The sequence below is a fragment of the Rhineura floridana genome, chromosome 4 (assembly GCF_030035675.1).
Source record: "Rhineura floridana isolate rRhiFlo1 chromosome 4, rRhiFlo1.hap2, whole genome shotgun sequence".
In the NCBI taxonomy this organism is placed as follows: domain Eukaryota; kingdom Metazoa; phylum Chordata; class Lepidosauria; order Squamata; family Rhineuridae; genus Rhineura; species Rhineura floridana.
The window spans coordinates 210,166,571-210,192,808 of NC_084483.1; the positions used below are offsets into that span (position 1 = coordinate 210,166,571).

Sequence of the window (26,238 nt, forward strand, 5' to 3'; positions counted from 1 at the left end):
TCCTCTGCAAAGGCATGTTTGTAATGTCCAAAGATATCAGGCCAAAGGGGGCCCTCCTGTACCCACAGCAGCCAGACAGAGGCCTAAATGAGAGAGGATGATGAATGAGGGAGAGACGGCGAAGACAGCCAAGCGCTCTTTGTGCTCAAAGGCATCGTGGTGAACCAGAAGTTGGAATGATAGAGGAGGAGGTCATTCGGACAAGGGTTCCCCCCTGCCCCCAGCAATGCTTCACTACTCTAAGAACACTTTTGGTCTGTGCGGAGACCCCCACCCCCATCCCCACCTTGCACACCTTCCACCCCACAGCTATTCTCCTTGGAGCCAGGCTTCCCCTTGGCCGCCCTCAGCACAGCTGTGTGGCTCTCCAGCCACTGAAGTGGGATTTGGGGGCCAAGAGCTCCCTTGTGGGAAGTCCAGCTGGGGAGCATGGACAGAGCCGGCTCCTTGCTCCACAGACCCAGTAGAGGGACGAGCAGTGCATCTCTGCATTGTTTTATGAGTTTGTGACCTGCATCTGACTTATCTCTCCTGAGTGGATCTCCTCTGTTGTGTCATGTGGGAAGGAGTTCCACAGGAGAACGAGGCCTGGCCTGCAGAGGAGCAGCCTTGCATTCAGCGTTATCCTGCAGGCATTTCCAAATTATGTTGTGGGGACAGCATTTGGAAAGTGAGGGAAGTCAGCTTCCTTTGCTGGGAGGCGATTCTGCGAGGAGGAGGAGGAGGAGGAGGAGAGGGAGAGTCAGTGGGGGCTTCTCAGGAAACCGCTTGCTGGTCTGGGGTGGCTGGCAGGGGCGGCAGCCTGGGATCAGGGGTGTGGCTGGGCTGCCCAGCAATTCCAAAACATCCTCTGGCAGAGGCTTCTGTGATCTCCAGTTAGTCAGGAGAGTTTTGCTTTCCCTTGCACGGGGGGGGGGGACTCAGGCACCCCACGGCGCTCCCTGCAGATGGAGACTCCTCCAACGACTCTGCTTTAAGCTGGGAGGAGAGTTTTATTCCCAAAAGGGAAATCTCTTTTGCATCTGGAGAGAAATAGGAGGAGGAGACTCTGAACACACTGGAGTGAGGAGAGAAGGAGGGGAAATGCCCCCTTCTTATTCAGGGTCAGCTCTTGAGGCAGCCCAGCCTCCCAGCTTGCTTCCAGCTCCCCCTTCCTACCTCCCCCCTCCTACCAGCTGGATGGGTAGGTATGAAAACCCTCCACAGGCGTCAGCCTTCTGCTCTCACACTCTCTGGCTGCCACATCTCTTCTCATGCCTCTCTTCTGCCCTGTGCTGCTGGGGGTTGCACAGGGGGGAGGGGGGGCTTGATCATGCAGAGCAGGGGCTCTGCCATTGAGCTACTTGGGCCCTCCCCCATTTTCCTCCATGCTTGCAGAGCCCCACTTCTCTCCTGCCCTCCTCCCTCCCTGCCCCTCTTCCTGCTTAAGGGAAGGGGGCTGCCACTGAGGTAGCCATGGCAGATGAGGCAAACACTGGCCACAGCGCTCTGTGTCCTTCGGCCCCGGGGTTCTGGGGTGGGGCTGGCGATAGCTGTGTTCCCCCTGAGGAATGCTCAGAGCCATACCCCCCCAATTATCTGCTGTTTGGATTGGGCTAGCCCTTTAGAGCCCCCTCCCCCATTTGTAGCTTTATGGGAAGAGAGTCAGAGATGTAAATGCCCCCTCCTCGCCTTTCTCTCCTGGCCAGCCCGCATTGCATGGTGTGTGTTCTGTTTCCTGCAGGATTTGAACCCTGAAAATTTTAATTTAGCCCTACCTCCCTCAACCTCCAGATGTTTTTGACTACAACTCCCACCAGCCACAGTCCAAAATGTCTGGAGGGCTCCAGGCTTGGGGAGGCTGATCTAACTCTAGCGCTCTGCACAAGGTAATCCTGGGCTGAAAGGCCTGCACCCTCCTTACACTGCTGTGGGAGGGGATCCCAAACACCTGTCCATGTGGACGTGCCGTGGAGGGAATGGTGGCCAAGCACAGCTCATCGGGGCCTTGAAGCTGGGTCAGGCCAAAGGAGCCCCACTTGACTCCAGCATCCTGTTTTCCACAGTGGCCAACCATAGGAAGCCCACAAGCAGGGTACGGGCGCAGTATTCAGAGGCATGGTGCTTCCGAATTTAGCCATTGCTTACCCACCCGCTCAGTCACAGCCCCCAGCAGACATCTGCGTGGGGAGCAGGTCCCTTGGACAAAAGCCAAGGTGGTGGCATCTGCGGGGTCACAAGCTTTGCCAACCCCGATAAGCATTGGAAAGGGTCCCAGAGACAGCCTAGCTTCTTCTCGGCAAGGGTGCAGCCTTGCTGGTGCCCTGGGAGAGCACACGTTTGCTGTCCAAGGCTCATGAGATGTTGTGAGGGTTGACAAGTGCCTCCTGTGAGAGAGGAAGGGAGGAGGGGGTGTCTTGAGAGGGAAGTGAGAGGCGCAACTCCCATCTCTGGCCCTGACAATGAGCAAGCAAGGGAGACTTGTCCTGTTGCATCACCAGCCGGGCGCATTGAGTTGCCTTTCCTTGCGCCAGTTCCCCCAACTGAGGAAATCCTGGAGTGGAATCCGGTGGACGTTGTATTGTTTGTATGGTATTTTACATTTTATTGTATATTTTGCTCATTACTTTGATATTTTATATGAATTGCCATCTACCTTAGTATTTATTCATAAAAACAAGCTTTAAGTTGTTTTTATGATGATGTAAGCAGTTCCCAGGTCCCTTCTTTGTTGCGAGATTCTGGGGATGAGCTGTGTCTGGGTCCTGGGTGAGAGCCAGGATGGATGGATGGAGTCCTGGGTGAGAGTCAGGAGCCTGAGCGGGTGTGTATGTTAGAAGCAGAAGGGACTGATATGGGGTTTAGCTAATAGTAACCTGTATTGGTGCAACACTTGTATAAGTAATATTGTGTATTTTTGTAACATTTGTTGTTTAAGCTTATTTTGTATTACTTTATATTTTGTAGTATTATAGGATGATAGTATGATTACTTCTGTGTATTTTTGTCATTTCTATGGTTGTAAACCACCTTGAGTGCAGTGATGGAGAAAGGCGGTATACAAATTAAAAATGAAATGAAATGAAATGAAAAATGGTCAGGAACCCACAAGGTGCCTGCAGTTCTAAGTTTTCAGAATGCCAAAAGATTTTGGGTCAAGATATTTGGCACCTGAAGCAAACAATTAACCCGGCAGCTCCCCCCATAGACACTAATCAACACCAGGGGCATAAACTAGCCAGACGTCATTATGCACAAGCCCTGTTGAGATGGAAAGGATCCGGGCACCAACAATAAGTTCCGGAGGGCTGGCACAAGAGAACTCTGCTCAGGCGCTCCCTCTCAGGCACCCACTCTCTTGGGTTCTGCAGCAGCTGAGGCAGAATGCCTGCCCTCTGTGCCCTGCTCCAAAATTGCACACCTGATCCCAACAGTTAGAGCCATGTGGCTTTCTGCGACCCGCATCTTCTCTAGTTCTCTGCCCATGGAATCCTGATATCCTTGATCTGCCCTGCTTCAGAACCTGAGCTTTTGTTTCTGAACAAGACAAGTTTTCGCCCCTCATGGATGGAGAGAGCATTTGAAGACATGCAAACAGCAGCCAGTTTATGTGCCCTCATCACTCCAGCCAGATTCCTCTCCACGTATATCTCGCAAATGACTGCTTGCAACCATCATTATTATTGCTGCTGCTGCTATTGTTTGTTAGATTTATTAGCCCCTTGTTACCCAAAGGTCTCCAGGCCACTTTCCAAATTCTGCAAGCTACTCTTCTTCCCATCACGTTCAGCAAAAAGCAGCATTTCAAGCAGAGCAAGTGTCTTGCATGAACATTGTATAGCTTGCACCTTTTATTTTTCTAATTTGAAGCATAGCATAACAGGAACAAATCTTGTGCAAAATGTTTGTGCAAAATAGAGGGCTATTTCATGGTAGAAAAGTCTGGGGGAGGCGGGGCGCCCTTGAGAGTAGGTTTCTCCCTATGTGCAAAACCTGAGTCCCTGATCAACTGCATTTGGCTTGGCTTTAAAACAGCCTGCCTGTCTTCCAGGTAAAAGGTTCTGCCTGTGTTGTGAGGTAGGGGTGGGGTTGGAAGAAGGGGCTGCTCTATGCAAGTCACACCGGAAGGGGACTTGGCTTGCAAGCTGGGAGTGCAGCTGTCCAGCAGATGGTGGCGGCAGCTGTGGAACCCAACAGCTGTGCATGCGGACAGGCGGAAGTGGTCCTGGCCATGGGCCAGCACAGTGCAGGATGTGAACACCAAGGCTTGGGAACAGGCGCACAGTCGGACACTGCCCACAGCACCAGAGGTCTGTAAACCAGGTGGGCATTCCAAGGGCACAGCTGGGGTGGGGGATTATTTCTCACAGCCCTGAAACTAGGTGTGGAGAAAGGCTTTCTTGAAGCCTGAGATTTAGAGGTTGCCCCATGAGATCTTCCCCACTAGCTGCCGTTCCCCATAGACAGGAAATCCCAGCATTCTTGACAGGTGCCAGTCGAAGGGTCGCCATGAAAACCTCAAAGGAACCTCCTTAAACAGCTGGTTCTGTTGCTAACTCTGCTTACAACCCGGCTCTTTGCCTTATTGTGTTGCTTCTTGTATCTGAGTGCCTTTTTGCCAGGGGTCACTGCACAGGTGGTTGAAAGAGGGTTTTTTGTGTTACTAATTGTCACAATTTCCTGTCCCATTTCTTGTGTTGGGATCAGCATCAAATCCTTGTTTGCTTTGCCATCCTAACAGCCTCATAAGGCCAGGCACTTTCTTTTTTCTTTTTACAGGCAGGCAGTGAGCCCGTGACTAAACTGGAATTAAACTGGGTCTTCTCCCAGATCTAGGTCCAGCGGCTGCACCATATTGGTCCATGTTAGACATTCTGGGAATATTCCAGTTTGACTCATCCAATATTAAAACTTTCAGAGAACTGGAAAATGAGAGTACTCTCCAAAACTGAAACTGAAAAGAAACTCAGTCAGACTCTGATAAGCTTGGTTGCCAAAAGTGATCTTGTCCATGATGCTCTTACAAAGGGTGTGTGCGTGTCCCAGCCTGACCAACAGAATGACCCTTCTGAGCAGATCCCGTTCATTTCAGTGAGGCTTCCTAGGGCATGGTGGCCGAAAGAGTCAGATCAGTCTGCCCAAAGTGGCCACTTCACCATCTTGGATCACATTCCAAGCATTTCATGGCCTGTGCAGCAAAACACAAGATGGGGTTGTAGTCACCTAAGTCCTACTCAGAAATGACCCATGAAATTAAAGAACCTAAGTTAGTCATGCGTATTAAGAGTGGGTCTACTCTGAGTAGGATTAGCACTGGATACCTCCCTCATTGCATTTCCATTTTTTAGAACTTTCTTTTTCAAAAAATCACAGCCCTGAGAGTCTCTGATCAGAATTTGGACTGTGGCACAGCAGGGAGAGTGTTCACTCCTTTCCTACTATGCCTTCTTCCTGCCTAAAATCACCTCCCTCAAAGCTACTATTTATTTGACCCCAGAGGAAACCATATAACAGCCTTTGCCAACCTGGTGCCCTCCAGATGTTTTGCTGGCTGGGGCTGATGGGAGTTGTAGTCCAAAACATCTGAAAGACACTAGGATGTTGAAGGTTCGCTTACAGCTTCAGAAATGTTCCTGTGAAAAGGAAGAGGCCTGGAGGAGGGGGGATGCAGTGGGGCTCGTTGCCTTGCTCCTTTATTTGTCTTTAACTCTCCTTCCCATGAGGATTCAGATCTTGCCAAGTCTGCCTTTGCAGCCGTCGTGCTCTGGGGATCAAGCTGATCCAGGGGGGCGTCTGCTTATAGCCTTTTGTGGCAGAGCTGCTTCCCCTGGGTGCCGTGTGAAAACAGCACACACACCCCATGTAGAACTCATTGTGGATCCTCAGCTCTTTGCATGATGCTGCAAGGATGGCTTTTTGAGCAACTGCAAAAGTGTCTAAAGAGCTGGTCTGCCCAAAACTGTGCAGATAATATCAGTTTACAGGTGACTACCATGGGATGTGGCAGCTAGGACTGGGAGAAGCCTGGCTGTTGGATCAGGCCAGTGGCCCATCTCGTCCAGGATCCTGTTCTCACAGCGGACAAATAGATGCCTATGGGAAGCCTCCAAGCAGGACCTGAGTGCAAGAGCAGTCTCCCTGCTTGTGATTCCCAGCAACTGACATTCAAAGGCATGCTGCTTCCGATTGTGAAGGTAGAACATAGACAGTGATAGCCTTAATCCTCCATGAATCTGTCTAATCCTCTTTTAAAGCCATCCAAAGCGGTGGCCATCACTGCCTCCTGTGGGAGAGAGTTCCATAGCTTAACTATGCGCTGAGTAAAGAAGTACTTCCTTTTGTCTGTCCTGAATCTTCCAACATTCCACTTCATTGGAAGTCCACGAGTTCTAGTGTCAGGAGAGAGGGAGGAAAACTTCTCCCTGTCCACTTTCTCCACACCATGCATAGGTTTGTGAACCTGTAACCTGCCTTTCTTGCTCATCTTGAAGGCAGTATATGCACAGGAGGCTTTGCACGCTCTGTAGCTACCGTGTTGGAGAGGAGGCCCTGGTTCACCTGAAGGAGCCTGGTACCTCTGAAGGACTGGTCCATGTGAAGGACTCTCATGGACTGAACAGCCAGTGCTCGTTATCCAAACCAGATCCTACCCTTTGAACAATGGCTGTGGCATCTATCACGTGCTAAGTCAGAGCTTGGAAAAGTTACTTTTTTGAACTACAACTCCCATCAGCCCCAGCCAGCATGGCCACTGGATTGGGCTGATGGGAGTTGTAGTTCAAAAAAGTAACTTTGCCAAGCTCTGCTTCAGATGAATGAAGTCACTGAGGAAATAAATCTTTTTCACCTGAATCCTCAAAGAAAACAGCAGTTCAAGCATGTTAAGGGCTGCTCAACTGCTCAAACCAATACATGCCTGGTTTCCACATAACACTGAGCCATGTTTTGTTTAAGAAGCCATGAGTTAACCAGGAGCCTTCCCACCAACCATCAAAGAAGCCATGGCTTGTTTCTCCAAAGTTTAGTTTGATTCCCAGCTGCTCTTGTCTTGTGCCTTTGTAGCCTGGTGAGGGTTGGGGTAGGTGATCAACAAAAACATGGTTAAAGAAGGGTGCTAGGTCCATACATTGCAGAAAGCTGTGGGTAAAACAACCCAAAGTTTGTAAGCCAATGACAAACCATGGCTTCAGATTGTGGGTTTTTTGGCAGTAAACAAACCATAATTAAGCTGCCGCAGATAATGCTAAGTCATAGTTTAATAGAATCATAGAATAGTAGAGTTGGAAGGGGCCTATAAGGCCATCAAGTCCAACCCCCTGCCCAATGCAGGAATCAAAATCAAAGCATTCCTGACAGATAGCTGTCCAGCTGCCTCTTGAAGGCCTCCAGTGTCGGAGAGCCCACTACCTCTCTGGGTCATTGGTCCCATTGTCGTATGGCTCTAATCGTTAGGAAGTTTTTCCTGATGTCCAGTTGAAATCTGGCTTCTTGCAACTTGAGCCCATTATTCCGTGTCCTGCACTCTGGGATGATTGAGAATAAACCATAGCTACCATAGTTTGCCTTCTTCCTCTCTCCAGGCGATGGAGAGCAAGCTGTTGATTGGCGGGAGGAACATCATGGACCACACAAACGAGCAACAGAAGATGTTGGAGCTGAAGCGACAGGAGATTGCAGAGCAGGTAGAGACCAGCAGCAAGCCCCACACCTTGCCTGCCCCCCTCACTGCTCCTCCTCCTCCCCCCTTCAGCCGGCTGATGAACATGGCCCTCGGCAGCTGCCATCCCATTTAACACACAAGGAGCCCTTTCCTTCTTCAGGGGCTCCGCAGGGACTTTGACACAGAGGGTGGCTGCTGGCCTGCATTCGGCGATGCCTCAACCACGTCCCCACGTGGCTCTCTTCCTGTGGGCAGCAGCTCTTCTGTCACTCAACTCGGGGTGTTGCTGGGCTCTTAAGGGCCCGGTGTGCAGGCCCATCACGGGCATATAATTGGCATGTGTTGATTTCTGTCACTAGATGCCCCTGGGCAAATTAAGCCAGCAGGTGGTAGCTGGGGTCCCACCAGTACTGCCCCATAGAAAAGAAAAAGGGGGGGCAAGGGGCAGGAGACGGAGGTCCCAGCACAAAAGAGTCAGGGCTCTGGGCCCCTGAGCCACCCCTTGGCAATGCTCCTGACTCTCACTGACTCGCAGGGGTGTTTTGCTTGATCCTGCCCCACAGAAACGGCGAGAGCGTGAGATGCAGCAGCAGGTGCTCTTGCGGGACGAGGAGACGGTGGAGCTGCGGGAGACGTTCACCTCCTTGCAGCAGGAAGTGGAGATCAAGACCAAAAAGCTGAAGAAGGTGAGAGGTCTGCAAGGATCAGGGAGGGAGAGGGCCCAGCAGGAGGGGATCTTTCTCTCTGGAGCTGCAGCCTGCTGGCCAAGGATCAGGCACTAGTCAGAGACGAAACACGAAGAAGGAAGAAGGACTGCCTTCCGTGTCACAGGTAAGGCGGAGGAGAGATCTCCCATTCGGTCTCTCCTCATGATCACTTACTAGTCAAATATTGTTATGACAGCTGGGATATCCCCTAACGGGGGCATTGTGGGTCTGCATCTGTGTTGGAATTACTTTTTAATATGTTTTTAAAGGTTTTTGTAAAAAGCTTTCTTAAAGATGTTTTATTTTAATATGTTTTTAAGGATGTTTTGTTGTAATATTTTATTTATTTATTTATTTAAAATATTTCTATCTCGCCTTTCTACCCTAAAACAGGGCACTCATGGCGGCTACAATAAAATCGCACACATATATAATAAAATACACAATAAAACATAGAACATTACAGTAAATTAAAATACATAAAATGCATCATGCATTATGCATACAAACAGATATTTTTGATATATTTTAAAGTCTGTTTTTATGATGTTTCAGTGTGTTTTTTAGTGCTTTTGTTTGCAGCCCTTGGCTCCTGCCATGAGGAAGGGCGGGATATAAATCTAATAAATAATAATAATAATAATAATAATAATCGCCATACGTTAGCACCCCTCTCCAAGAATCCTGGGAACTGTAGCTTGTAAAGGGTGCTGGGAATTGTAGCTCTGTGAGGGGTAAACTACAGTTTCCAGGATTCTCTGGGGGGATGGCCTTTGAGTATGCATTAAACATCTGGTGTGTGTACCCTGTGCAGACACAGCACAGCCCTGGTGTAGTCTGTTCTCTGCATCCGCAAGATAGCACCTCCCCTTCACAACTCTGCCTCAGATTGCAGTTTAACCCACAGGAAATCTCGCAGCCACTGGGAACAGGACCAGCTTCTAACTGCAGAGCCACAACCTGAGTTCTTTCTTGGTGTGATACCAGAGTATGACAGAAGCCCTCTGAATTACGGCCTGTGTACGCACACACACAAGCACTCACACACAGAGTTCCCAGGTTTCTTTGGGGGAAGGCACATGCTTTGAATGTGCTGTAAATGATGTGACCAAAGTTACATGAATCTTTCTACAATTATAAATAAACAGCATCCTTGGGGGTTTGCAAGAAGGGGGTGGAGTTAACCCTTTCTGCCAGAGCCAGAGCCCTTGTGTAAATTGCGCTTCCTGAGGCTGCTGTTTGGCTCAGGAGGGGAGATGCCACTAACGCCCCCCCCCCAAAGTGGCTGCTTTTTCTTTCTCCTTGCAAAAAGACTGATGCAGACCCAACCGATGCATTCAGTGCCACGCGTAGTTTGTCCCTCCGGCTGCTGTGCTTTGGGGCATTGCACCCCTGCATGGAGAGAGTGCCAGTGGCTGTTTTCTCTTTTCTTGCCACGGCAGCTCTATGCCAAGCTCCAGGCCGTGAAGGCAGAGATCCAGGACCAGCACGATGAATACATCCGAGTGCGGCAGGACCTGGAAGAGGCCCAGAACGAGCAGACCCGAGAGCTCAAGCTGAAGTAGGTGCCTTGGCAGGGCAGGGCCCACGGGAGGGGGAGCCCTCCTCGCTCCCTGCTTGTGCCCCTGCCAGCTGCTGGCAGACTGGGGCCCTTGTCAGACGACTCTGCCGCTGCCCGAATAAAGAGTTGTGCAGGTTGGAGGAGCCAAGCCAGAATCAACAGCTTTTGAGGAGCAGGTGGGCCATTATTGGTCCCTGACTGTCGCCTGACACCTGTTAAGCTGGAAGCTGCAGGACCTGCTCCTGGCCATCCATGGAGGGGGCGCTGAAATGCAGCAGGTGGCCGTCCAATTGCTCTCTCTGCTCTGGTGTGGAGAGCAAGGAGCCTGCCTCCTGCTTCCAGCGCCACCAGGTCAAGGTCCCTGCCACCTGCCGCCCACCTGGGAGGGGTTCACATGTGACTCTTTCGATGGGGTTAATGCCATCACAAGATTACAATGATGACGATGGTGGTGATCACCATGATCATCATCTTCATCATCATCATCTGTTTATATACGATTTTTCTTCAAAGTCGTGAACAGCATCCCAAATAAAATCAATATACAAAAATGGCACAATTTAAAACAGCTCAAAAATGCTTAAAAATGATAAACAATCAAATTATGGATGAAAATTTTACCCTAGAGAAGGCGGCTTTTATCTTTTCTCCCCTAAAATTAAAACAGGTTTTGGCATTTGGGGGCATCCCTAGGGAAAGCCCTGGAAAACTCCCACCTCTGCCAGGTGATGCCTCTCTTAAGAGCGGGGGGGGGGAGGTTGGAGCAAGGTCTCCTCCTAGTGCCTTTAACTGCAGGCAGGGCGGCTCCTGTGGGGAGAGGCATCCCCCTCAGTTCCACCCAGCAGATGGTCTTCTTTACACCAACCATGGGGAAACTGACAGAGAAAAAGCTTTTTCTGTGCCAAAATGGCAGCCTTGCCCAACCCTGGGCCCTCCAGATGTTTTGGACTACAAGGCGAGTCTCTGAGCTCCGTCTGTTGGGCGGGAGAGAGGAGGAGGATAGGACTGCGGCCAGGGACCTCTGGAGGGCTCCCGGTTTGGGAAGGCTGCCATGCGGTCATGGAGGTCATCCCCTTCTTCCTCTCTGCCTCCATCTCCCTAGCCCAGGCAACCCATCCTCTTCCTACACGATCTCTGCCATTCATGCCTCCTCGCTCCACCTCGCTCTTTGGTGTCTGATCCTGCAACGTTTGCATGGGACCCACAACACGTGCCGAAGCCTGCACAGAACACAGAAGTGACCCTGGGAAGCTGCTTCTGTGGAGTCAGGATGCTGGCCCACCTAGCTCAGTATTGTCCACACAGATTGGCAGCAGCTCTCCAGGGTTTCAAACAGGGAGCATTCTGAGCCCTACCTGAAGATCTTGGGGGTTGAACTTGAGACCTTCTGCACGCAAAACAGGTGCTCTGGCACTGAACCACAGCCCTTCTGAGCGGTCACACAGTAGCCAGATTCTAGGTGGATGGCCCGGAGAGGAATGTGGGTGGGATAGGCCCAAGACATTTTGGTGCCTGAGGCAGCAAACCCCAAATGGCTTCTCTCTGACCACCACAGGCTACAGTCTGCCGGGACAGTCTCGCTCTCTTGCGCAGCACCCAGTCATGTCAGCAAGGCTTGCACAGGGGAACTTCCCAGTGGGCTGTGCCCTATAGGTTAGGTCTCTCTATGTCCCTCTCCCCCCCGCCCCCTGCTCCTGGTACCCTGAGTCCACCAGATGAGGCAGGCGTCTCATCTTGTCTCATTGCAAGGCTGCCTCTGGATGGGAGGGGATCATGCTGGGGGTCCCCAGTGAGTAGCAATGTTGGGATGCAGAGAGTCGGGTGTAAGTGGAAGGATAGAGGGAGACGAGGGTCCCACGACAGCTCTGTCCTGGCCAAAGTCGAGAGATCTAGTCTCAGACGCGGCTGTGATTTTTTTCTCTTTTTATTAAAGTTACAGTCACATCAAAAGCAGTGTGCCTCATTAACCTAACTTAAGCTTTCTAGGAACTTTTGCCCTGGCTAACTCTGACTAAGCATGACTTTGCAGCGCTCCGATGTTGACTCAGCAATGAACCCCTCCCGTGAGCCAACTTAAGTAGGCTTGGCTGTCACGTGTAAACGTTGGCTCCCCCTCAACGTCTGTTGAATCTCCCGCTTCACCCAACGCCGAGCGCAGGGTGAAGGAGGCTGGCTCTCAGCTTCCTCCTCCGAGAGTTGTGGGCAGTCTGCTTGCTCAACCGTGGCAAGCTGTGGGGCGCCTGGCTGGGAAACACCAGGTGGAGTAGGCGGTGCCTCTGACATGGGTGCAGGCACTGGGGGCGAGTCTGACGGAGCAGTCTCCAACCAGGCAGTCTTTGACAGTTCTGGTTGCACTTCAGCAGGGGGGGCAGAATCGGGGGGAGTTGAGCTGTCAGTGACAGGGATGTGCGTGCTCTGTGGTCCCTTCCCCCAGCTCATCGCCCCAGTCCTCAATGTCAGAGTCTGGCTTTTCCCAACCTGGGTCACAACAGGCTCCAAGGAAGAGAGTCTGTGGAGAGGACTTGAAGGAAGGGGAAAAGCCAGGTGGATGCGTTGAGAGGGGGAGGGAGGCTGTTGCTCCAGGGATGTATGTGTGTGTGAACAGAGAGAGAGAGAGGTGGGGGTGCAGGAGCTTTGAAGACCAGGCTGTTGCCACAATGCAGATGATGTCAAACCATTTTAGCTGAGCTTCTTGGAAGGGATGGTTTGACCTAAAATGTAAGAGCATAAGAGCCTTGCCGTTGGATCAGGCCAAATGCCCATCTGGCACGGCTGGATCAGGCCAAATGGGGGCCCATCTCCTCCAGCCTCCTCTCCTGACAGTGGCCAAGCGGACACCTCGACTGGCGTAAGTGGCATGGACTAGTAAAAGGGTTACACATTTCAGAATGATTAATAATGTGAAGATGCTGCCACCCGTCTGCCTTCATACCTCCCACCCACCCCTGCACCCCACCCCGGCACCAAGCTGTGACCACTTTCTTTTCTCAGTCATATGGGGCAGCCTGCTCAGAAATCCCCACCCGGCCCTCCTTTTTCCCCCTGGGGCAACCTTCTTCCTCCTGACACTGCCCCTTCCATCTTTGCTCAGATACTTGATCATTGAAAACTTCATCCCCCCTGAGGAGAAGAACAAAATCATGAACCGCCTCTACTTCGATTGTGAGGAGGACCAGTGGAAGTTCCAGCCCTTGGTGCTGACTCCAGGAAGGTAGGTTGGGCGGGCGGGCGGGCAGGAGGAGGGCCTGACGGCAAGGGCCGGATGGCTGCTCCCCCTGCTGGGTTCCTCAGCTGGAGCTGTGACGGTGAAGGCAGCGCTCAAGTCAGTTTACGTCTGTAGGCTGGGCCAGGGGTTCTCCCCCCACTTGAAAATTGCTGGTGGTCTTGGCAACCACTTAATGGTTTTTCTGTCTGTTGTCGCAATTGAAATGTGCTAGATGCTGTATGACTTTTAATGGCATGTTTATTGCTTCTTGTCTGTCTTATATTTTATATGCATCTCCATTTGTGCTCCATGGAATTCAAATTGCAGCACAATAAAACAGTATAAGGAGCAATAAAAATGCAATTAAAATTAATATGAATATTTAATATAATGAAGGGGTAGTCTCCCACTTTCAACCCCAAATCCACAGATATGCCACAAACCAACCCCTGAAGTAGACAGGAGCACCTTAGAGAAGAAGACCCTTTAGAGGACAGCCAGAGCCCTGCTTCCCTCCCCTGCAAAAATATCCCCACTCCACACCTTCCTTTGTCCTTAGGTTTGTGTTAAGTAAAATGCGTGCGAAGGTGAGGCTGGAGATTACCTGCTGATGAGGATAAATGAAGAGCTTAGGTAGAAGAAGTGCCAGTTTTAGACGGGGCAAAGCAGGAAGGAATGCCCTTCAACTCGGGCACACAGTCGCAGAGATGCTCAGTGCATTAAGCCTTCTGTCCTGTGTCTTTCATTGCTTGTCTTGAGTAAATCCATGCGCGTTCTTCATTCATCTCCTCACACCAGCAGCAGCAGCACCACCACCACTACCGGTACCCAGATGAAGAAGCGGCCTACCTCGGCAGTGGGATACAAGAGGCCAATTAGCCAATACGCTCGCCTAGCCATGTCAATGGGCTCCCATCCTCGCTACCGGGTGAGCTAAACGGCTTTTGAGGAGGGAGTGAGGAAATGGTGCCTGCTGGAGGGGAGGGGTCCCCCAACCTTGCTGGTCACATAGCAAGCCCCACCCACAGGTTGACTGATTGATTTAAATGCTTGGTTCTGGGGAAAATTGACAAGGTAACACAGAAGTAAATAGCAATCAAACCCAAGAATACAATAAAACTAACAGCAGACCCAAGAGGCAACTGACCACTAATTCAATTTAGCAGTATGATATGATAAGTATGAACAGCAAACCTGGGAAATGCAGAGTTGGAGAGTCCCAAAGGCCCCCGATGAAGCACCACCCCTGTCCAGTGTCTGGAGATGAGCAAGGAGTGAGTGGAACGCAGAGCTTGGGAAAGTTACTGTTTTGAACTACAACTCCCATCAGCCCCAGCCAGCATGGGCAGTGGATTGGGCTGATGGGAGCTGTAGTTCAAAAAAAGCAACTTTTCCAAGCTCTGATGGACTGCACCTCCTAGGGAGGGATTTCCATAACTCTCTTGCAGTTGCTGAGAAGATCTTGCTCCAGAGAGTTCCTGATAGCGGAGGGACTCCAGACAACATCTTAACATGTGGGCAGGTTCATATGGGAGAAGATGGTCTGTAAGGGGTCAAGGACCCAGATAATTTGGGGCAGGAATGGGGAACATTTTCTGGCTGATGAGCCAGAACCTTATCTCCTGGATCCCTGGTGGGCCAGTTTTGACAGGTCCCCTCCCTCTAGTGTTGGGTTTTCAGAGGTTCAAAGAGCAGTGCTAGGGGCAAACAACGTGGAAGTGCTGTTCATGGAATCATAGAGTTGGAAGGGGCCTATAAGGTCATCAAGTCCAACCCCCTGCTCAGGAATCCAAATCAAAGCATCCCCGACAGATGGCTGTCCAGCTGCCTCTTGAATGCCTCCAGTGTCAGAGAGCCCACTCTCTCTAGGCAATTGGTTCCATTGTCGTATGGTTCTAACAGTTAGGAGGTTTTTCCTGATGTCCTGTCGAAATCTGGCTTCCTATAACTTGAGCCTATTATTCCGTGTCCTGCACTCTGGGACAATCGAGAAGAGATCCCGGCCCTCCTCTGTGTGGCAACCTTTCATGTACTTGAAGGGTGCTATCATATCTCCCCTCAGTCTTCTCTTCTCCAGGCAGGGCCGGATTAAGCTGAGGAGGGCCCCCAGGCTGATTGGTGTTTGGGCCCCCCTATCCCCACGCTTCACTTACCTTTCCGTTGTTTTTTGCGGCGCGCACAGGTTTGCCATTAATTAAGATGGCGGCAGAGGTTTCCCTAAGGAGCTGAAGCCTCTGCCGCCATCTTTGTTGATGGCAGCAACGCGTGCATGTAGCACGCATGTGTGCCATCAGCCAAGATGGTGGCAGAGGCTTCAGCACCTTAAGGAAACCTCGGCCGCTGTCTTTATTGATGGCAAATCTGCACGCCGCAAAAAACAACGGAAAGGTGGGTAAAGCGGGGGGATAGTGGGGGGATGGCGGTCCGCGGATGCTTCCGCAGATCGCGGAAGGAGAGCGGAGGGCCCCCTGTAGCTCCAGGGGCCCTTGGGCCAGTGCCCCACGGGCCCCCAAGAGCTTCGGGCCCCTAGGCTTCAGCCTACTAAGCCTAATGGATAATCCAACCCTGTCTCCAGGCTAAACATGCCCAGTTCTTTCAGTCTCTCCTCACAGGGCTTCATTTCCAGTCCCAATCATCCTTGTTGCCCTCCTCTGAACCTTTTCTAGTTTCCCTGCATCCTTCTTAGAGTGCAGTGTCCAGAACTGGATGCAGTACTCAAGATGAGGCCTAACCAGTGAGAAATAGAGGGGAATGCACTGGCAACCTCCAGGCTGGATTGCTGTAATGCGCTGCATGAGGGGCTGCCCTTGAGGTTGGTCCGGAAGCTGCAGCTGGTGCAAAATGTGGTGGTGCGACTGCTCACTGGGGCAGGATATCGCCTACATGTCACACCACTGCTGAAAGAATTACACTGGCTGCCCATTTGCTACCTGGCCAAGTTCAAGGTTCTAGTTCTGGTGCACAAAGCCCTATACAGCTCGGGAGCAGGATACCTGAAAGACCGTCTTACCCCTTACATACCCAGTCGATCACTGCGCTCCGCAGGTGAGGGCCTCCTGCAGATACCATCTTATCAGGAGGTCCGTTCTGCACAACATAAGAAACGGACCTTTAGTGTGGCAGCACCTACCCTGTGGAATTCCCTCCCCTTAAATATTAGACAAGCACAGTCTCTGTTATCTTTTTGATGTCTCCTGAAGACTTTCCTCTTTCAACAAGCCTTTTAAGTAGAGACATTATTTCAGGCTGTGTTGGAATTGATTTAAGATGTTTCTAAAGATACTTTGTTTTAATATATCTTTAAAAATATTTTTTGATAGTTTTAAAGTCTTTTGTTTTTAAGATGTTTTATAGTGTCTTTTAGTGTTTTTGTTTGCCGCCCCGGGCTCCTCCTGGGAGGAGAGGCAGGAAATGAATGAATGAATGAATGAATGAATAAATAAATAAATAAATAAATAAATAAAATCAGATCTCCTTTCAGTCTTCTTTTCTCAAGGCTCAGCATGCCCAGTTCTTTCAGTCTCTCCTCATAGGGCTTTGTTTCCAGTCCCCTAATAATCCTTGTTGCCCTCCTCTGAACCCTTTCTAGTTTGTCTGCATCCTTCTGAAAGTGCAGTGTCCAGAACTGGACACAGTTCTCGTTGAGGCCTAACCAGTGCCGAATAGAGGGAAACCAATACTTCACGTGATATGGAAACTATATTTCTGTTAATGCATCCTAAAATAGCATTTGCCTTTTGTGCAGCCACATCACACTGTTAGCTCATATTCAGCTTGTGATCAACAACAATCCCAAGATCCTTCTCTCAAGTTGTATTGCTGAGCCAAGTATCCCCCATCTTATAACTGTGCAGTTGGTTTCTTTTTCCTGGGTGTAGAACTTTGCACTTATCCCTGTTAAATTTCATTCTGTTGTTTTCAGCCCAATGCTCCAGCCTATCAAGATCCCTTTGAATGTTGTTTCTATCTTCCACGGTATTAGCTATCCCTTCAATTCTGTATCATCTGCAAATCTGATAAGCATTCCCTGCCCCTCCTCATCCAAGTCGTTAATAGGGCCAGGACTAAGCCCTGGGGGACTCCGCTTGTTATCTCCCCCCAGAGGCCAAATCCCTTTCTTGGTATATGTTGTGTGGATGTGTTGAATTTGCATGCTCTGCTCCAGCTTCATGGCAAACTGGCCTCTCCTTTCTGTCCACATCCTTCTGCATTTCCTCCCCTAATTTCGCTACAGGCTGAGAACATCATGTTCCTGGAGCTGGACGTATCCCCACCAGCTGTATTTGAGTTTGAAATCACACGGGACCCAAGTGAGCATGACCCACGAGCGCTGCACCTGGAGAGGCTCATGCGCCTCGACAGCCTGCTGGAGCGGCCTGCTGCATCCCGGGTGCGGAAGTCGCGGTCTTGGTGAGTGAGCGAGAGAGCAAGGGTGTGGGTGTGTGTGGGTGTGTGCAGGCATGCATTTAATGGTGAGAGGGAAGAGTTTATTGAGTGCTCATCTGCACAGTGGGAAGTGAATTTGATGGGCAGATATTCTCCCATTTGGAGCTTATGTTCTAGTGCTACCAGTGAGGTTCAAGGTATAGCAAGGTTTGCTGTGTTACAGTGGTTGGCTAAGTAGGACAGTTAGGAATGGGCCATGGAGAGAAGGCTGAGGAGGGCTGGTCAAGCAGTAGCAATGGAGTGGTCACCAGTCACTAACAGAACCTGCGGGACTGGCAGCTGGCCTGACTTGGAAGGGGTGGTGCCACATGCAAGCCAGTCAGGCCCTTGGATGCTCTGCATAAGCAACAGAAAACCATGTGCTGACTTAGGCCTTCCTTCAGATTCTGGGGATTACAGCAATGGGACAACAGCTTGATGATGTCCTCTCTCTCTCCAAACTTTCCTCTGGCATCTGGGAAGTTAGACTGTGGAGTCTGGGTGGATCACTGGTGGCAGTTTGTGGGTTCTTATGAAATGGAAAGAAAAAATGGCTGGAAGGATGTGGGGCGTTTTGGCAGGGAGGATAGGAAGAGGAATACATGAGCCCACAATTTCTTTCTCTTTTTCCATCTCGCCCTCAGGTGCCAGGCTCCTCGTTCCCTGCCGTCATCAACGACACATGTGTCCCTTGCCGCCAGCTCACAGAACCCCTCCACAACACTGGCTCACGAGTAATGCCCCGCCGGCCCTCCCCTGGTCCGTCCCTTCACACACGGAGGACTGCACTCCTGCCCCTCCACTGGCTGCCTCCAGGGATGGGCGTCCCCTGCACTAATTCATCTTTGTCTTTAGCTACTTCTTGTGTGTGTGTGTGTGTGTCTGTATGAGCTGACAGCTCCTGGGGGCCTGAATCCCCTGCCCTTTCCGGGGGATCTGTCACTCTATTTATTTAACATATTTATTTATGATGTGTCTTTGTAACGATGCGGGCCTTCAAGCTGAGCGGCACCCTCAGATGATGGAGGGCATAGCGCTGATGGCTCACCTGCCATTGTTGGCGCAGCTGCACAACGCACAATGTTGCTAGAAGACTGTTGCTTTTTCTTCACCCCGCTGATGTTCTGAGCTCACGATGGAGAACTGTTTGGAACATGGGGAGGGTGAGCAATCTGCACTCAGCTCCAACAGCAGTTCACAGCTCCCAGCGGGGCCTCAGAAGTCATAGCCTGCTTTGCAGTGTCTGCTACATGGCGTGGCTGGATAGAGCTGGCAGGACTTGATCTCACCAGCCATGGGATTCCCTCTGTTCCTGCACCAGAAGCGTTGGCCCCATTTCGCCTTCTGTTCACCCCCACAGAACTGTCTCCATGTTGCACAGAGATGGCCGGAGCACTGAATATGCAAGCAGAGCTGGGAGGGGTTGACAGACACATCCTTGAGATTCTAGGAAACCTTCTCACCAGCTTCAGGCAATGGTCAGGGTGGCCCTCGGTCCCTCCCACGCGACTGTAGACACTGACATGGTTGGTGTACTCTCCAGGACAGGAGCACTCCTTATGCTGCAGTGAAGAGCCAAGCATGAGGGGAGGCAGACAGAGCACCCGGTTCCCCAGAGAGGGCAGAGGGAATGGCGCCTCTTTGCACGAAGGCTCTTGCAGTGGCAACTGGGACAGGCAGATTTGATGCAGCATCCAGCTAGTGGTGATTAGGGCTTCCTGGGGCCATGGTGAGGTCAGGAGGGGGAGGCTGGAAAATCAGAGAGGAAGGGAGGGAGCAAGGTGGAATATCCCACCACAAAACCAAACCAAACTCTACCACACGCTGCTCTTTCCTCACGTTCAGTGCCTCTGCGTGCCTCTGTGTGCAGCGCCATTTGCATTTGGCTTGTAGTTAGCTAGCTGTGTGGCCAACCCTAAAATTGGCCCTCTGGAGAAAAATTCCTAGAAATAAGGTGAGGGGGCTGCAGCCTATGTTTAGCTGTAGGGTGGGGGTGTCCCTTGGACCCTGAGCCCGCTGCCTGTTGCAGTAGCTGCCAGCACTTGGCTGCCACCTGACCTTGTGATGCTGTTCATGAATAATGTGCTGGCGTCCAGGACTCGGCCACTAGCAGAGAGAGGCACAAGGGCAAGGGCGTGAGAGGTGCATCGGGAGGGGCAAGCCAGCAGAAGTGCTTTGGCAGGCCTGATGTGGCCCCCTTTCTTGGGGAAGGGACAGGGAGGAAGCCCCGAATGCTCTGTTCAGTGTCTGCAGGAGGGCTTTTTCACTGTCTGTGGTATGAGGCCAGAATCCAAAGGAAGGGCAAGGCAGCAGACAGCAAAAAGGCGGCTGTGGTGCTGAGCTGGGGAAAGGCTGTGACTTAGTGGCAGAGCACCTGCTTGGCATGCAGAAGGCCCCAGGTGCCGTGTGAGAAGGACCCCTGCCTGAAACCCTACAGAGCAATTTTATGCCAATGTCACCAGCACTAAGCTAGATGGACCAATGGTTTGACTCTGCAGAAGGGCAGTTTCTGATGCTCCTAGCCGGGCAGTCCTGTGAAGTCAGCCTGAGAGATAACAAGCTGCACAGCATGAAACATTTGATCGCCCTCGGTCAGCCTGACTTCCTCCGTTTCCTTTTCCACCTTGCCTTCCCTTGCTGGTATAGTTCTGGCCAAGGATTCTGTGGCTTTTCCATCTCTTGCTCAGGATCCTCCAACTGGCTTCAACAGCTGAGGGGATGGGAGAACAAATCCTTCCCACCCTTACAGTGGCTGCTCCTAGATAAAGCAGGGATCCTAAACTGTGTCATGAGATTGTAAGTATAAAGGTGGTGGTGGGTGGTGGTGGGGGCAGCCGTTCCCAATTCATGGACATGGAGCACGGGGACCTAAGATCTGATTCTAAGATCTGATTGTGGCATGCTAAGAGCAGCAGCCTGTTTTCTATCAAGCACCTGTCATGCTGCACAAAAGGTTGTGCAGAGGCCGTTGTGCAGATGCCATGTGGCCTTCCTATGTAATCTCACAGTGTGTTGTGGCAGTCAGTCCTTGACCGGCTCCCCCGGGTGCTCTCCTGATCCATTCTGTGCACTAGCTGTGTGTAGTCGCTCTTGGCAGTCCAGTTATGCTTGCCTCCCAGGATTCCTTGGGGCCCTTCACATGCCTGAGAAATCACAGTGGCCAGTCAGACACCAGAAGCAGCAGAGAAAGCTGTGGAAGCTGTAGGAACACAGGAGCACGCCTTATACTGAGCCATACCAGTGGCCATGTACTTCAGTATAGTCTACACTGGCTGGCAGCAGCTGTCCAGCGTTTCAGGCAGGGAGGCTTTCCCAGCCGTACCTGGAGGTGCTGTTGGGGAATGAACCTGGGATCTTCTGCATGCCAAGCAGGTGCTGTACCACTGAGCTATACTGCCCTTCCCATGGGACCATAGATGGGGAAGTGGAAGAGGTTTGGTAGGCCAGTCAGAGAGGGTCAGGAGGGCTTGTGTGGCTCTTAGGCCACTTACTGAAGACCATGTATCTCTTTAGTCCAACAGCTAGAATAAGGCCCTTGTCACTCGTTTCTTCACCTGTCCATAAGTGGAGGTCGACGCCTTTGATTTCCAGTCTCGTAAACGCAAGAGATCTGTGTGTGGCTCTGCAACCAGGATCAAGCACAGATGGAACTTCACAGCACAACAGCCACACACAGCACGAGGGCAGCTGGGACATTTAAAGGCCAACCCTGCCTCTGTAGGCTCATCTGCAGTCTCAAGACAATCCCGCCGTCTTCTTGGATGTGTTGATAACTGGGCTTTCTGTCCTTTGGACTTTGTTTACCATGCATTGTAAAAGTGTGTTTTCTGGAGATCTGCCAGAAAAAAGGAGATTCATCCGTCCCAGTTTCAAAATCTGGAGACATTCGTTCTCCCCAAGGAACCGTGTTCTACACCATCCCAAAGACGAGCGTGGCCGTCACCGTGGAAAATACACTCAGAACAGAATTCTTCCCATCCAAACTGGACTGGAAATGGATGCAGGTGTGTCTAGGGGTGCAGGAGATACTTCCTTCACTACATATTTTGGCTTTAGGGATTTGGGGGCATCACGGGAGAGTTAACTACGGCTAGCCCTTTCTCAGCGGTGGTGCAAACAAGGGGTCCAACAAGCTACTTTTTTTTTACACCAAAGTCCTCCTTTAACTCCTGCCCACATATTCTGCATCTGAAGATCTCTCCATTTCTCAGTCCACTGCTGTGCTGCCCGTAGCCTCAGATACTTTTCCTAGCACAAAACCCAAGGACAGTTGTAAAGAAAGACTTGTTTAAGGCAAGAGCCAGTTAGTGGCGGTATCCCTCCTGCCTCTGTAGAACTGGCCAGGTTGCTCCCAGGGCCTTGCTGCATTACTGACAACCTCCGATGTAGATTTCTGATGTCCTTTGTTCTTTGTATGTTGGCAAGTCTGTATTTACATATGAATGTATGTGTTGGGTGTGTATGTTGTGTGGGTGTGTGCCACCCAGGGATAACTATGGAATTGCCACCTAATGTGGGTGACGGGGGGGATTCCAGAGGGGGCTGAAAAGTGGAAGGGCTGGTTGATTGGCAAGATGAGGGCCTTGACTGGGACCAAAATCTTTGTGCCTGCTGCTGTGGTGGTGATTTACTTAGGAAGTCAAAAGTTGGTGTGTGGTGGGTTATGCTTGTTGCTCTATACATATGAATATACAGGACATATTAAGCATAGATATATTATACATAATGTGCTGGCAGAGGTGGTTGTTCTGCACCCACTCTGGTTCTGGATGGATAGCTCTTCAATACTCTGTATCGTTGCTTTGATTTGGTGCGGGCTTGGACAGCATTGGGCCAGCACCATTCTACAGATCCCAGCCATGACAATAAAGGAATGAGCATTGTTGAAAAATGAAGTCTGTTTCAGTCATTTGCATCTCCTACCTTTCTGTGGGGTGTGTGTTTCAGAATACGTGCCCCAGACAACCCACCATAACAAAATCAGAAGCCCAGAATGGAGTCCCACATCACAAGCAGCAAAGAGTCGAGGCCAGCATCCAATGGCATCCTGAATACATTGTGGCGGCGATCTGATGCACGCTTACCTGGAGTAAGCCCCATAGAACACAGTGGGATTTACTTCTGCATAAACATGCACAGGATTGCTCTGTTAATTGGGGACTAACTAGAGACCTCTTCTTCAAGTTACATGCTCCATAAAAACAACCAAAAAAGTGTGTTTGCGCATGCATGCACATTGGCATGCGCAAATCTATCGGGCAGGGCAAGATGGTCTGCAGTTTGTAACAATCATAAAGTACATGAGCTGATTAATTTAACTGAGAGGTGAAAAGAGATTTCAGATTGCATCAAAAGTGACTGCAAGAGAGAGGAGCAGGTCTGACTGCTCCAGGCAACCATTGTCACATGGTGAAGCCACTGTGTGGTGCTCTGTATCTTTGTGGTGGTGGGGGGCTGGTCTTGTGACTCTTTCTGTCTACTACTTCACATTTTCCAAGGATTATCTCTCTTAGCATTCAAAATTCCAAGTTCTAAGTATGAGTCCATGGCTGCTCCACAGAAGCACCTTGGAAAAATGACGTGGTCAGTTATCCATCTCCTTTTGCTAGGGTTGTGGGGGCACCTAGTGGCTTTTCTCCTGCATTGCTTCTACTCTGCAAAACTCCCACGCCCTTTGCCAAACTGATGCGTACCTGAATCTCAGATGGATTCAAAACAACAAGACTGTTACAGGCTACAGACATCTAGGGTCAAGTAGTCTGGAACATATTTACTTGTACTCTCTTGGCTTGGAAACAAGACAGCTGCAATTCAGGATGATCAAGTTCCTGCTGCTTGACCAGCATTCCAAAAACATGCCACCAATGTCATGCAATTCCTTCATCACAGTTGCCTGCCTTGCCCAAGACTTCTGGGCTGATGGGTATCCTAGATTTCTGGTGAGAATGGGAGATGGGGGTGGGTGGGAGTTCTGCACACTAAGAGAAACCAACAAGTGGGGAGGCACAAGAACGAGCAAGGCCCCGTGAGGTCCTCACTCAGTGGAGGGCTTGGCCAAGTGGGAGTTGGGCTGTGGGGTGTCACCCACAAGCACCCAGCGAAAGGGCTGTGGAGAGAAACGACAGACACAGACACCTGCTTTTCAAGCCTCATGTTCACCCATTAGGCTTTGCATTTTTCTAAATTAAAATAAATGTTCAATTTACTAGAACCATACACTTGATTTCAAATGCCTCTTTCCATAATGTAGCAGATGTAACATTTTTCAGTTTAAGAGGCATCATTTATGAAAACACGTTTAACAGGCACACCATGTTGTTGTTGAATTTCTTATCTCTTTAGTGTCCCTCAGCCAGGGTAACTTGGAAGCAAAGCAGCCACTGAAATAATCACAAACTGGGTCAGAGTGAAACCAAGCAGAATTTCTCTCCATTTGTCAAACCTAGAGAAATCCCAAAGGCCACTTGTCACTTTAGCTCACGTGTTTTTATATTTTATGTTTTGCTTGCCTTGGCTGGATTGCACTTTTGTGCTCCAGTTGTTACCAGGCAGGCAGTTTGCTAAAGATCATGCAGACTAGAGCCAGAAAGAGTGTTCAGCCTCCTGCCACAAACAGTAGCATAATGCAAGGGGGAACAGCACCATATTGGTGCAAGAAAGATTGGAAGGATTTAATTTTCCAGATCTTTGACTGTATCAATTTATTATTTATTTAGACTAATTCTATACTGCTTAATATATATTAGAAAATCTCTAAGTGGTGTGAAACAACAAGGTGAAACAACAGCAAACCTACCCTTTGGAATCCCCTCCCCTTAAATATTAGACAGGCACTGTTGTCTTTTCAGCACGTCCTAAAGACCTTGCTCCTTCAACAAGCCTTTTAAGTAGAGACCTTATCCCAGTCTGCATCTCTACTGGAATTGCCTTTTAAGATATTTTAAAAACGTTTTAAAAAAAGGTGTTTTAAATTTTTTTTAAAAAGATATTTTTAAGATGTTTTAAATGATTTTAGTGTTTTATAATTTGCTACCCTGGGTTTCTTCTGGGAGGAAGGGTGGGATATAAATTTTATTATTATTATTATTATTAGTAGTAGTAGTAGTAGTAGTTGTTATGTGCCTTCAAGTCGATGATGACTTATGGTGACCCTATGAATCAGCAATCTCCAATACTATCTGTTATAAACCACCCTGTTCAGAGCTTGTAAGTTCAGGTCTGTGGCTTCCTTTATGGAATCAATCCATCTCTTGTTTGGCCTTCCTCTTTTTCTACTCCCTTCTGTTTTTCCCAGCATGATTGTCTTTTCTAGTGAATCATGTCTTCTCTCATGATGTGTCCAAAGTATGATAACCTCAGTTTCATCATTTCAGCTTCTAGTGACAGTTCTGGTTTAATTTGTTCGAACACCCAATTTTTTGTCTTCTTCGCAGTCCATGGTATGCGCAAAGGTCTCCTCCAACACCACATTTCAAAGGAGTTGATTTTTCTCTTATCTGCTTTTTTCACTGTCCAACTTTCACATCCATACATAGAGATCGGGAATACCATGGTCTGAATGATCCTGGCTTTAATGTTCAGTGATACATCTATGCATTTGAGGACCTTTTCTAGTTCACTCACAGCTGCCCTCCCCAGTCCTAGCCTTCTTCTGATTTCTCGACTATTGTCTCCATTTTGGTTAATGACTGTGCCAAGATATTGATAATCCTTGACAAGTTGCATGTCCTCATTGTCAACTTTAAAGTTACAGAAATCTTCTGTTGTCATTACTTTAGTCTTTTTGATGTTGAGCTGTAGTCCTGCTTTTGTGCTTTCCTCTTTAACTTTCATCAGCATTCATTTCAGAACTGGTTTCTGCTAGTAGTATGGTATCAGTAGTATGGTATCGTCTGCATATTTTATATTACTGATATTTCTCCATCTGATTTTCACACCTCCTTCATCTTGGTCCAGTTCTGCTTTCCGTATGATATGTTCTGCGTATAGATTAAATAAATAGGAGGATAAAATACACCCCTGTCTCACACCCTTTCCGATGGGAAACCAATCGGTTTCTCCATATTCTGTCCCTATAGTAGCCTCTTGTCCAGAGTATAGGTTGCGCATCAGGACAATCAGATGCTGTGGCACCCCCATTTCTTTTAAAGCATTCCATTGTTTTTCATGATCTCCACAGTCAAAGGCTTTGCTGTAATCTATAAAGCACAGGGTGATTTTCTTCTGAAATTCCTTGCTCCGTTCCATTATCCAATGTATGTTTGCGATGTGATCTCTGGTGCCTCTTCCCTTTCTAAATCCAGCTTGAACGTCTGGCATTTCTTGCTCCATATATGGTAAGAACCTTTGTTGTAGAATCTTGAGCATTACTTTATTTGTATGGGATTTTAAGGCAATTGTTCGATAATTACACCATTCCCTGGGATCCCCTTTCTTTGGAATTGAGATGTATATTGAACACTTCCAGTCTGTGGGCTATTGTTACTACTACTACTACTACTACTACTTTCTTACTACTACTACTACTACTACTACTACTAGTAGTAGTAGTAGTAGTAATAATAATTAATAATAATATCACAAAGTGAAAGGATAAACACCCACCATCCACTACTCAATGGCCTGAAGATTTCACTGCCCTTTAATCATTTGAATGCATGGCTTCTAACTGTCAATTGGTTTAGATTTCTATTTGGTCATA

The 26,238-nt window shown here is 49.5% G+C and overlaps 1 protein-coding gene across 4 annotated transcripts in view; it reads left to right on the forward strand.

The window, feature by feature from the left end:
* The window catches only part of KIF3C (kinesin family member 3C), a 56,907-nt gene extending 34,498 nt beyond the window's left edge, over positions 1-22,409 (forward strand). The window contains exons 2-9 of one of the 4 annotated variants that reach the window (XR_009762456.1): positions 7,560-7,661; positions 8,203-8,325; positions 9,789-9,907; positions 12,999-13,118; positions 13,911-14,040; positions 17,347-17,522; positions 18,182-18,700; positions 21,051-21,127. Coding sequence is in view for 3 of the 4 variants with exons in the window: in XM_061625909.1 (XP_061481893.1) it covers positions 7,560-7,661; positions 8,203-8,325; positions 9,789-9,907; positions 12,999-13,118; positions 13,911-14,040; positions 17,347-17,522; positions 18,182-18,271; positions 21,051-21,237 (1,047 nt within the window). In the remaining variant the exon portion in view is untranslated. Of the gene's footprint in view, positions 1-7,559; positions 7,662-8,202; positions 8,326-9,788; positions 9,908-12,998; positions 13,119-13,910; positions 14,041-17,346; positions 17,523-18,181 lie in introns of all 4 variants that reach the window. The other 3 variants (XM_061625910.1, XM_061625909.1, XM_061625911.1) reach the window with 3 other exon arrangements.
* Positions 22,410-26,238: the final 3,829 nt, after the last annotated feature.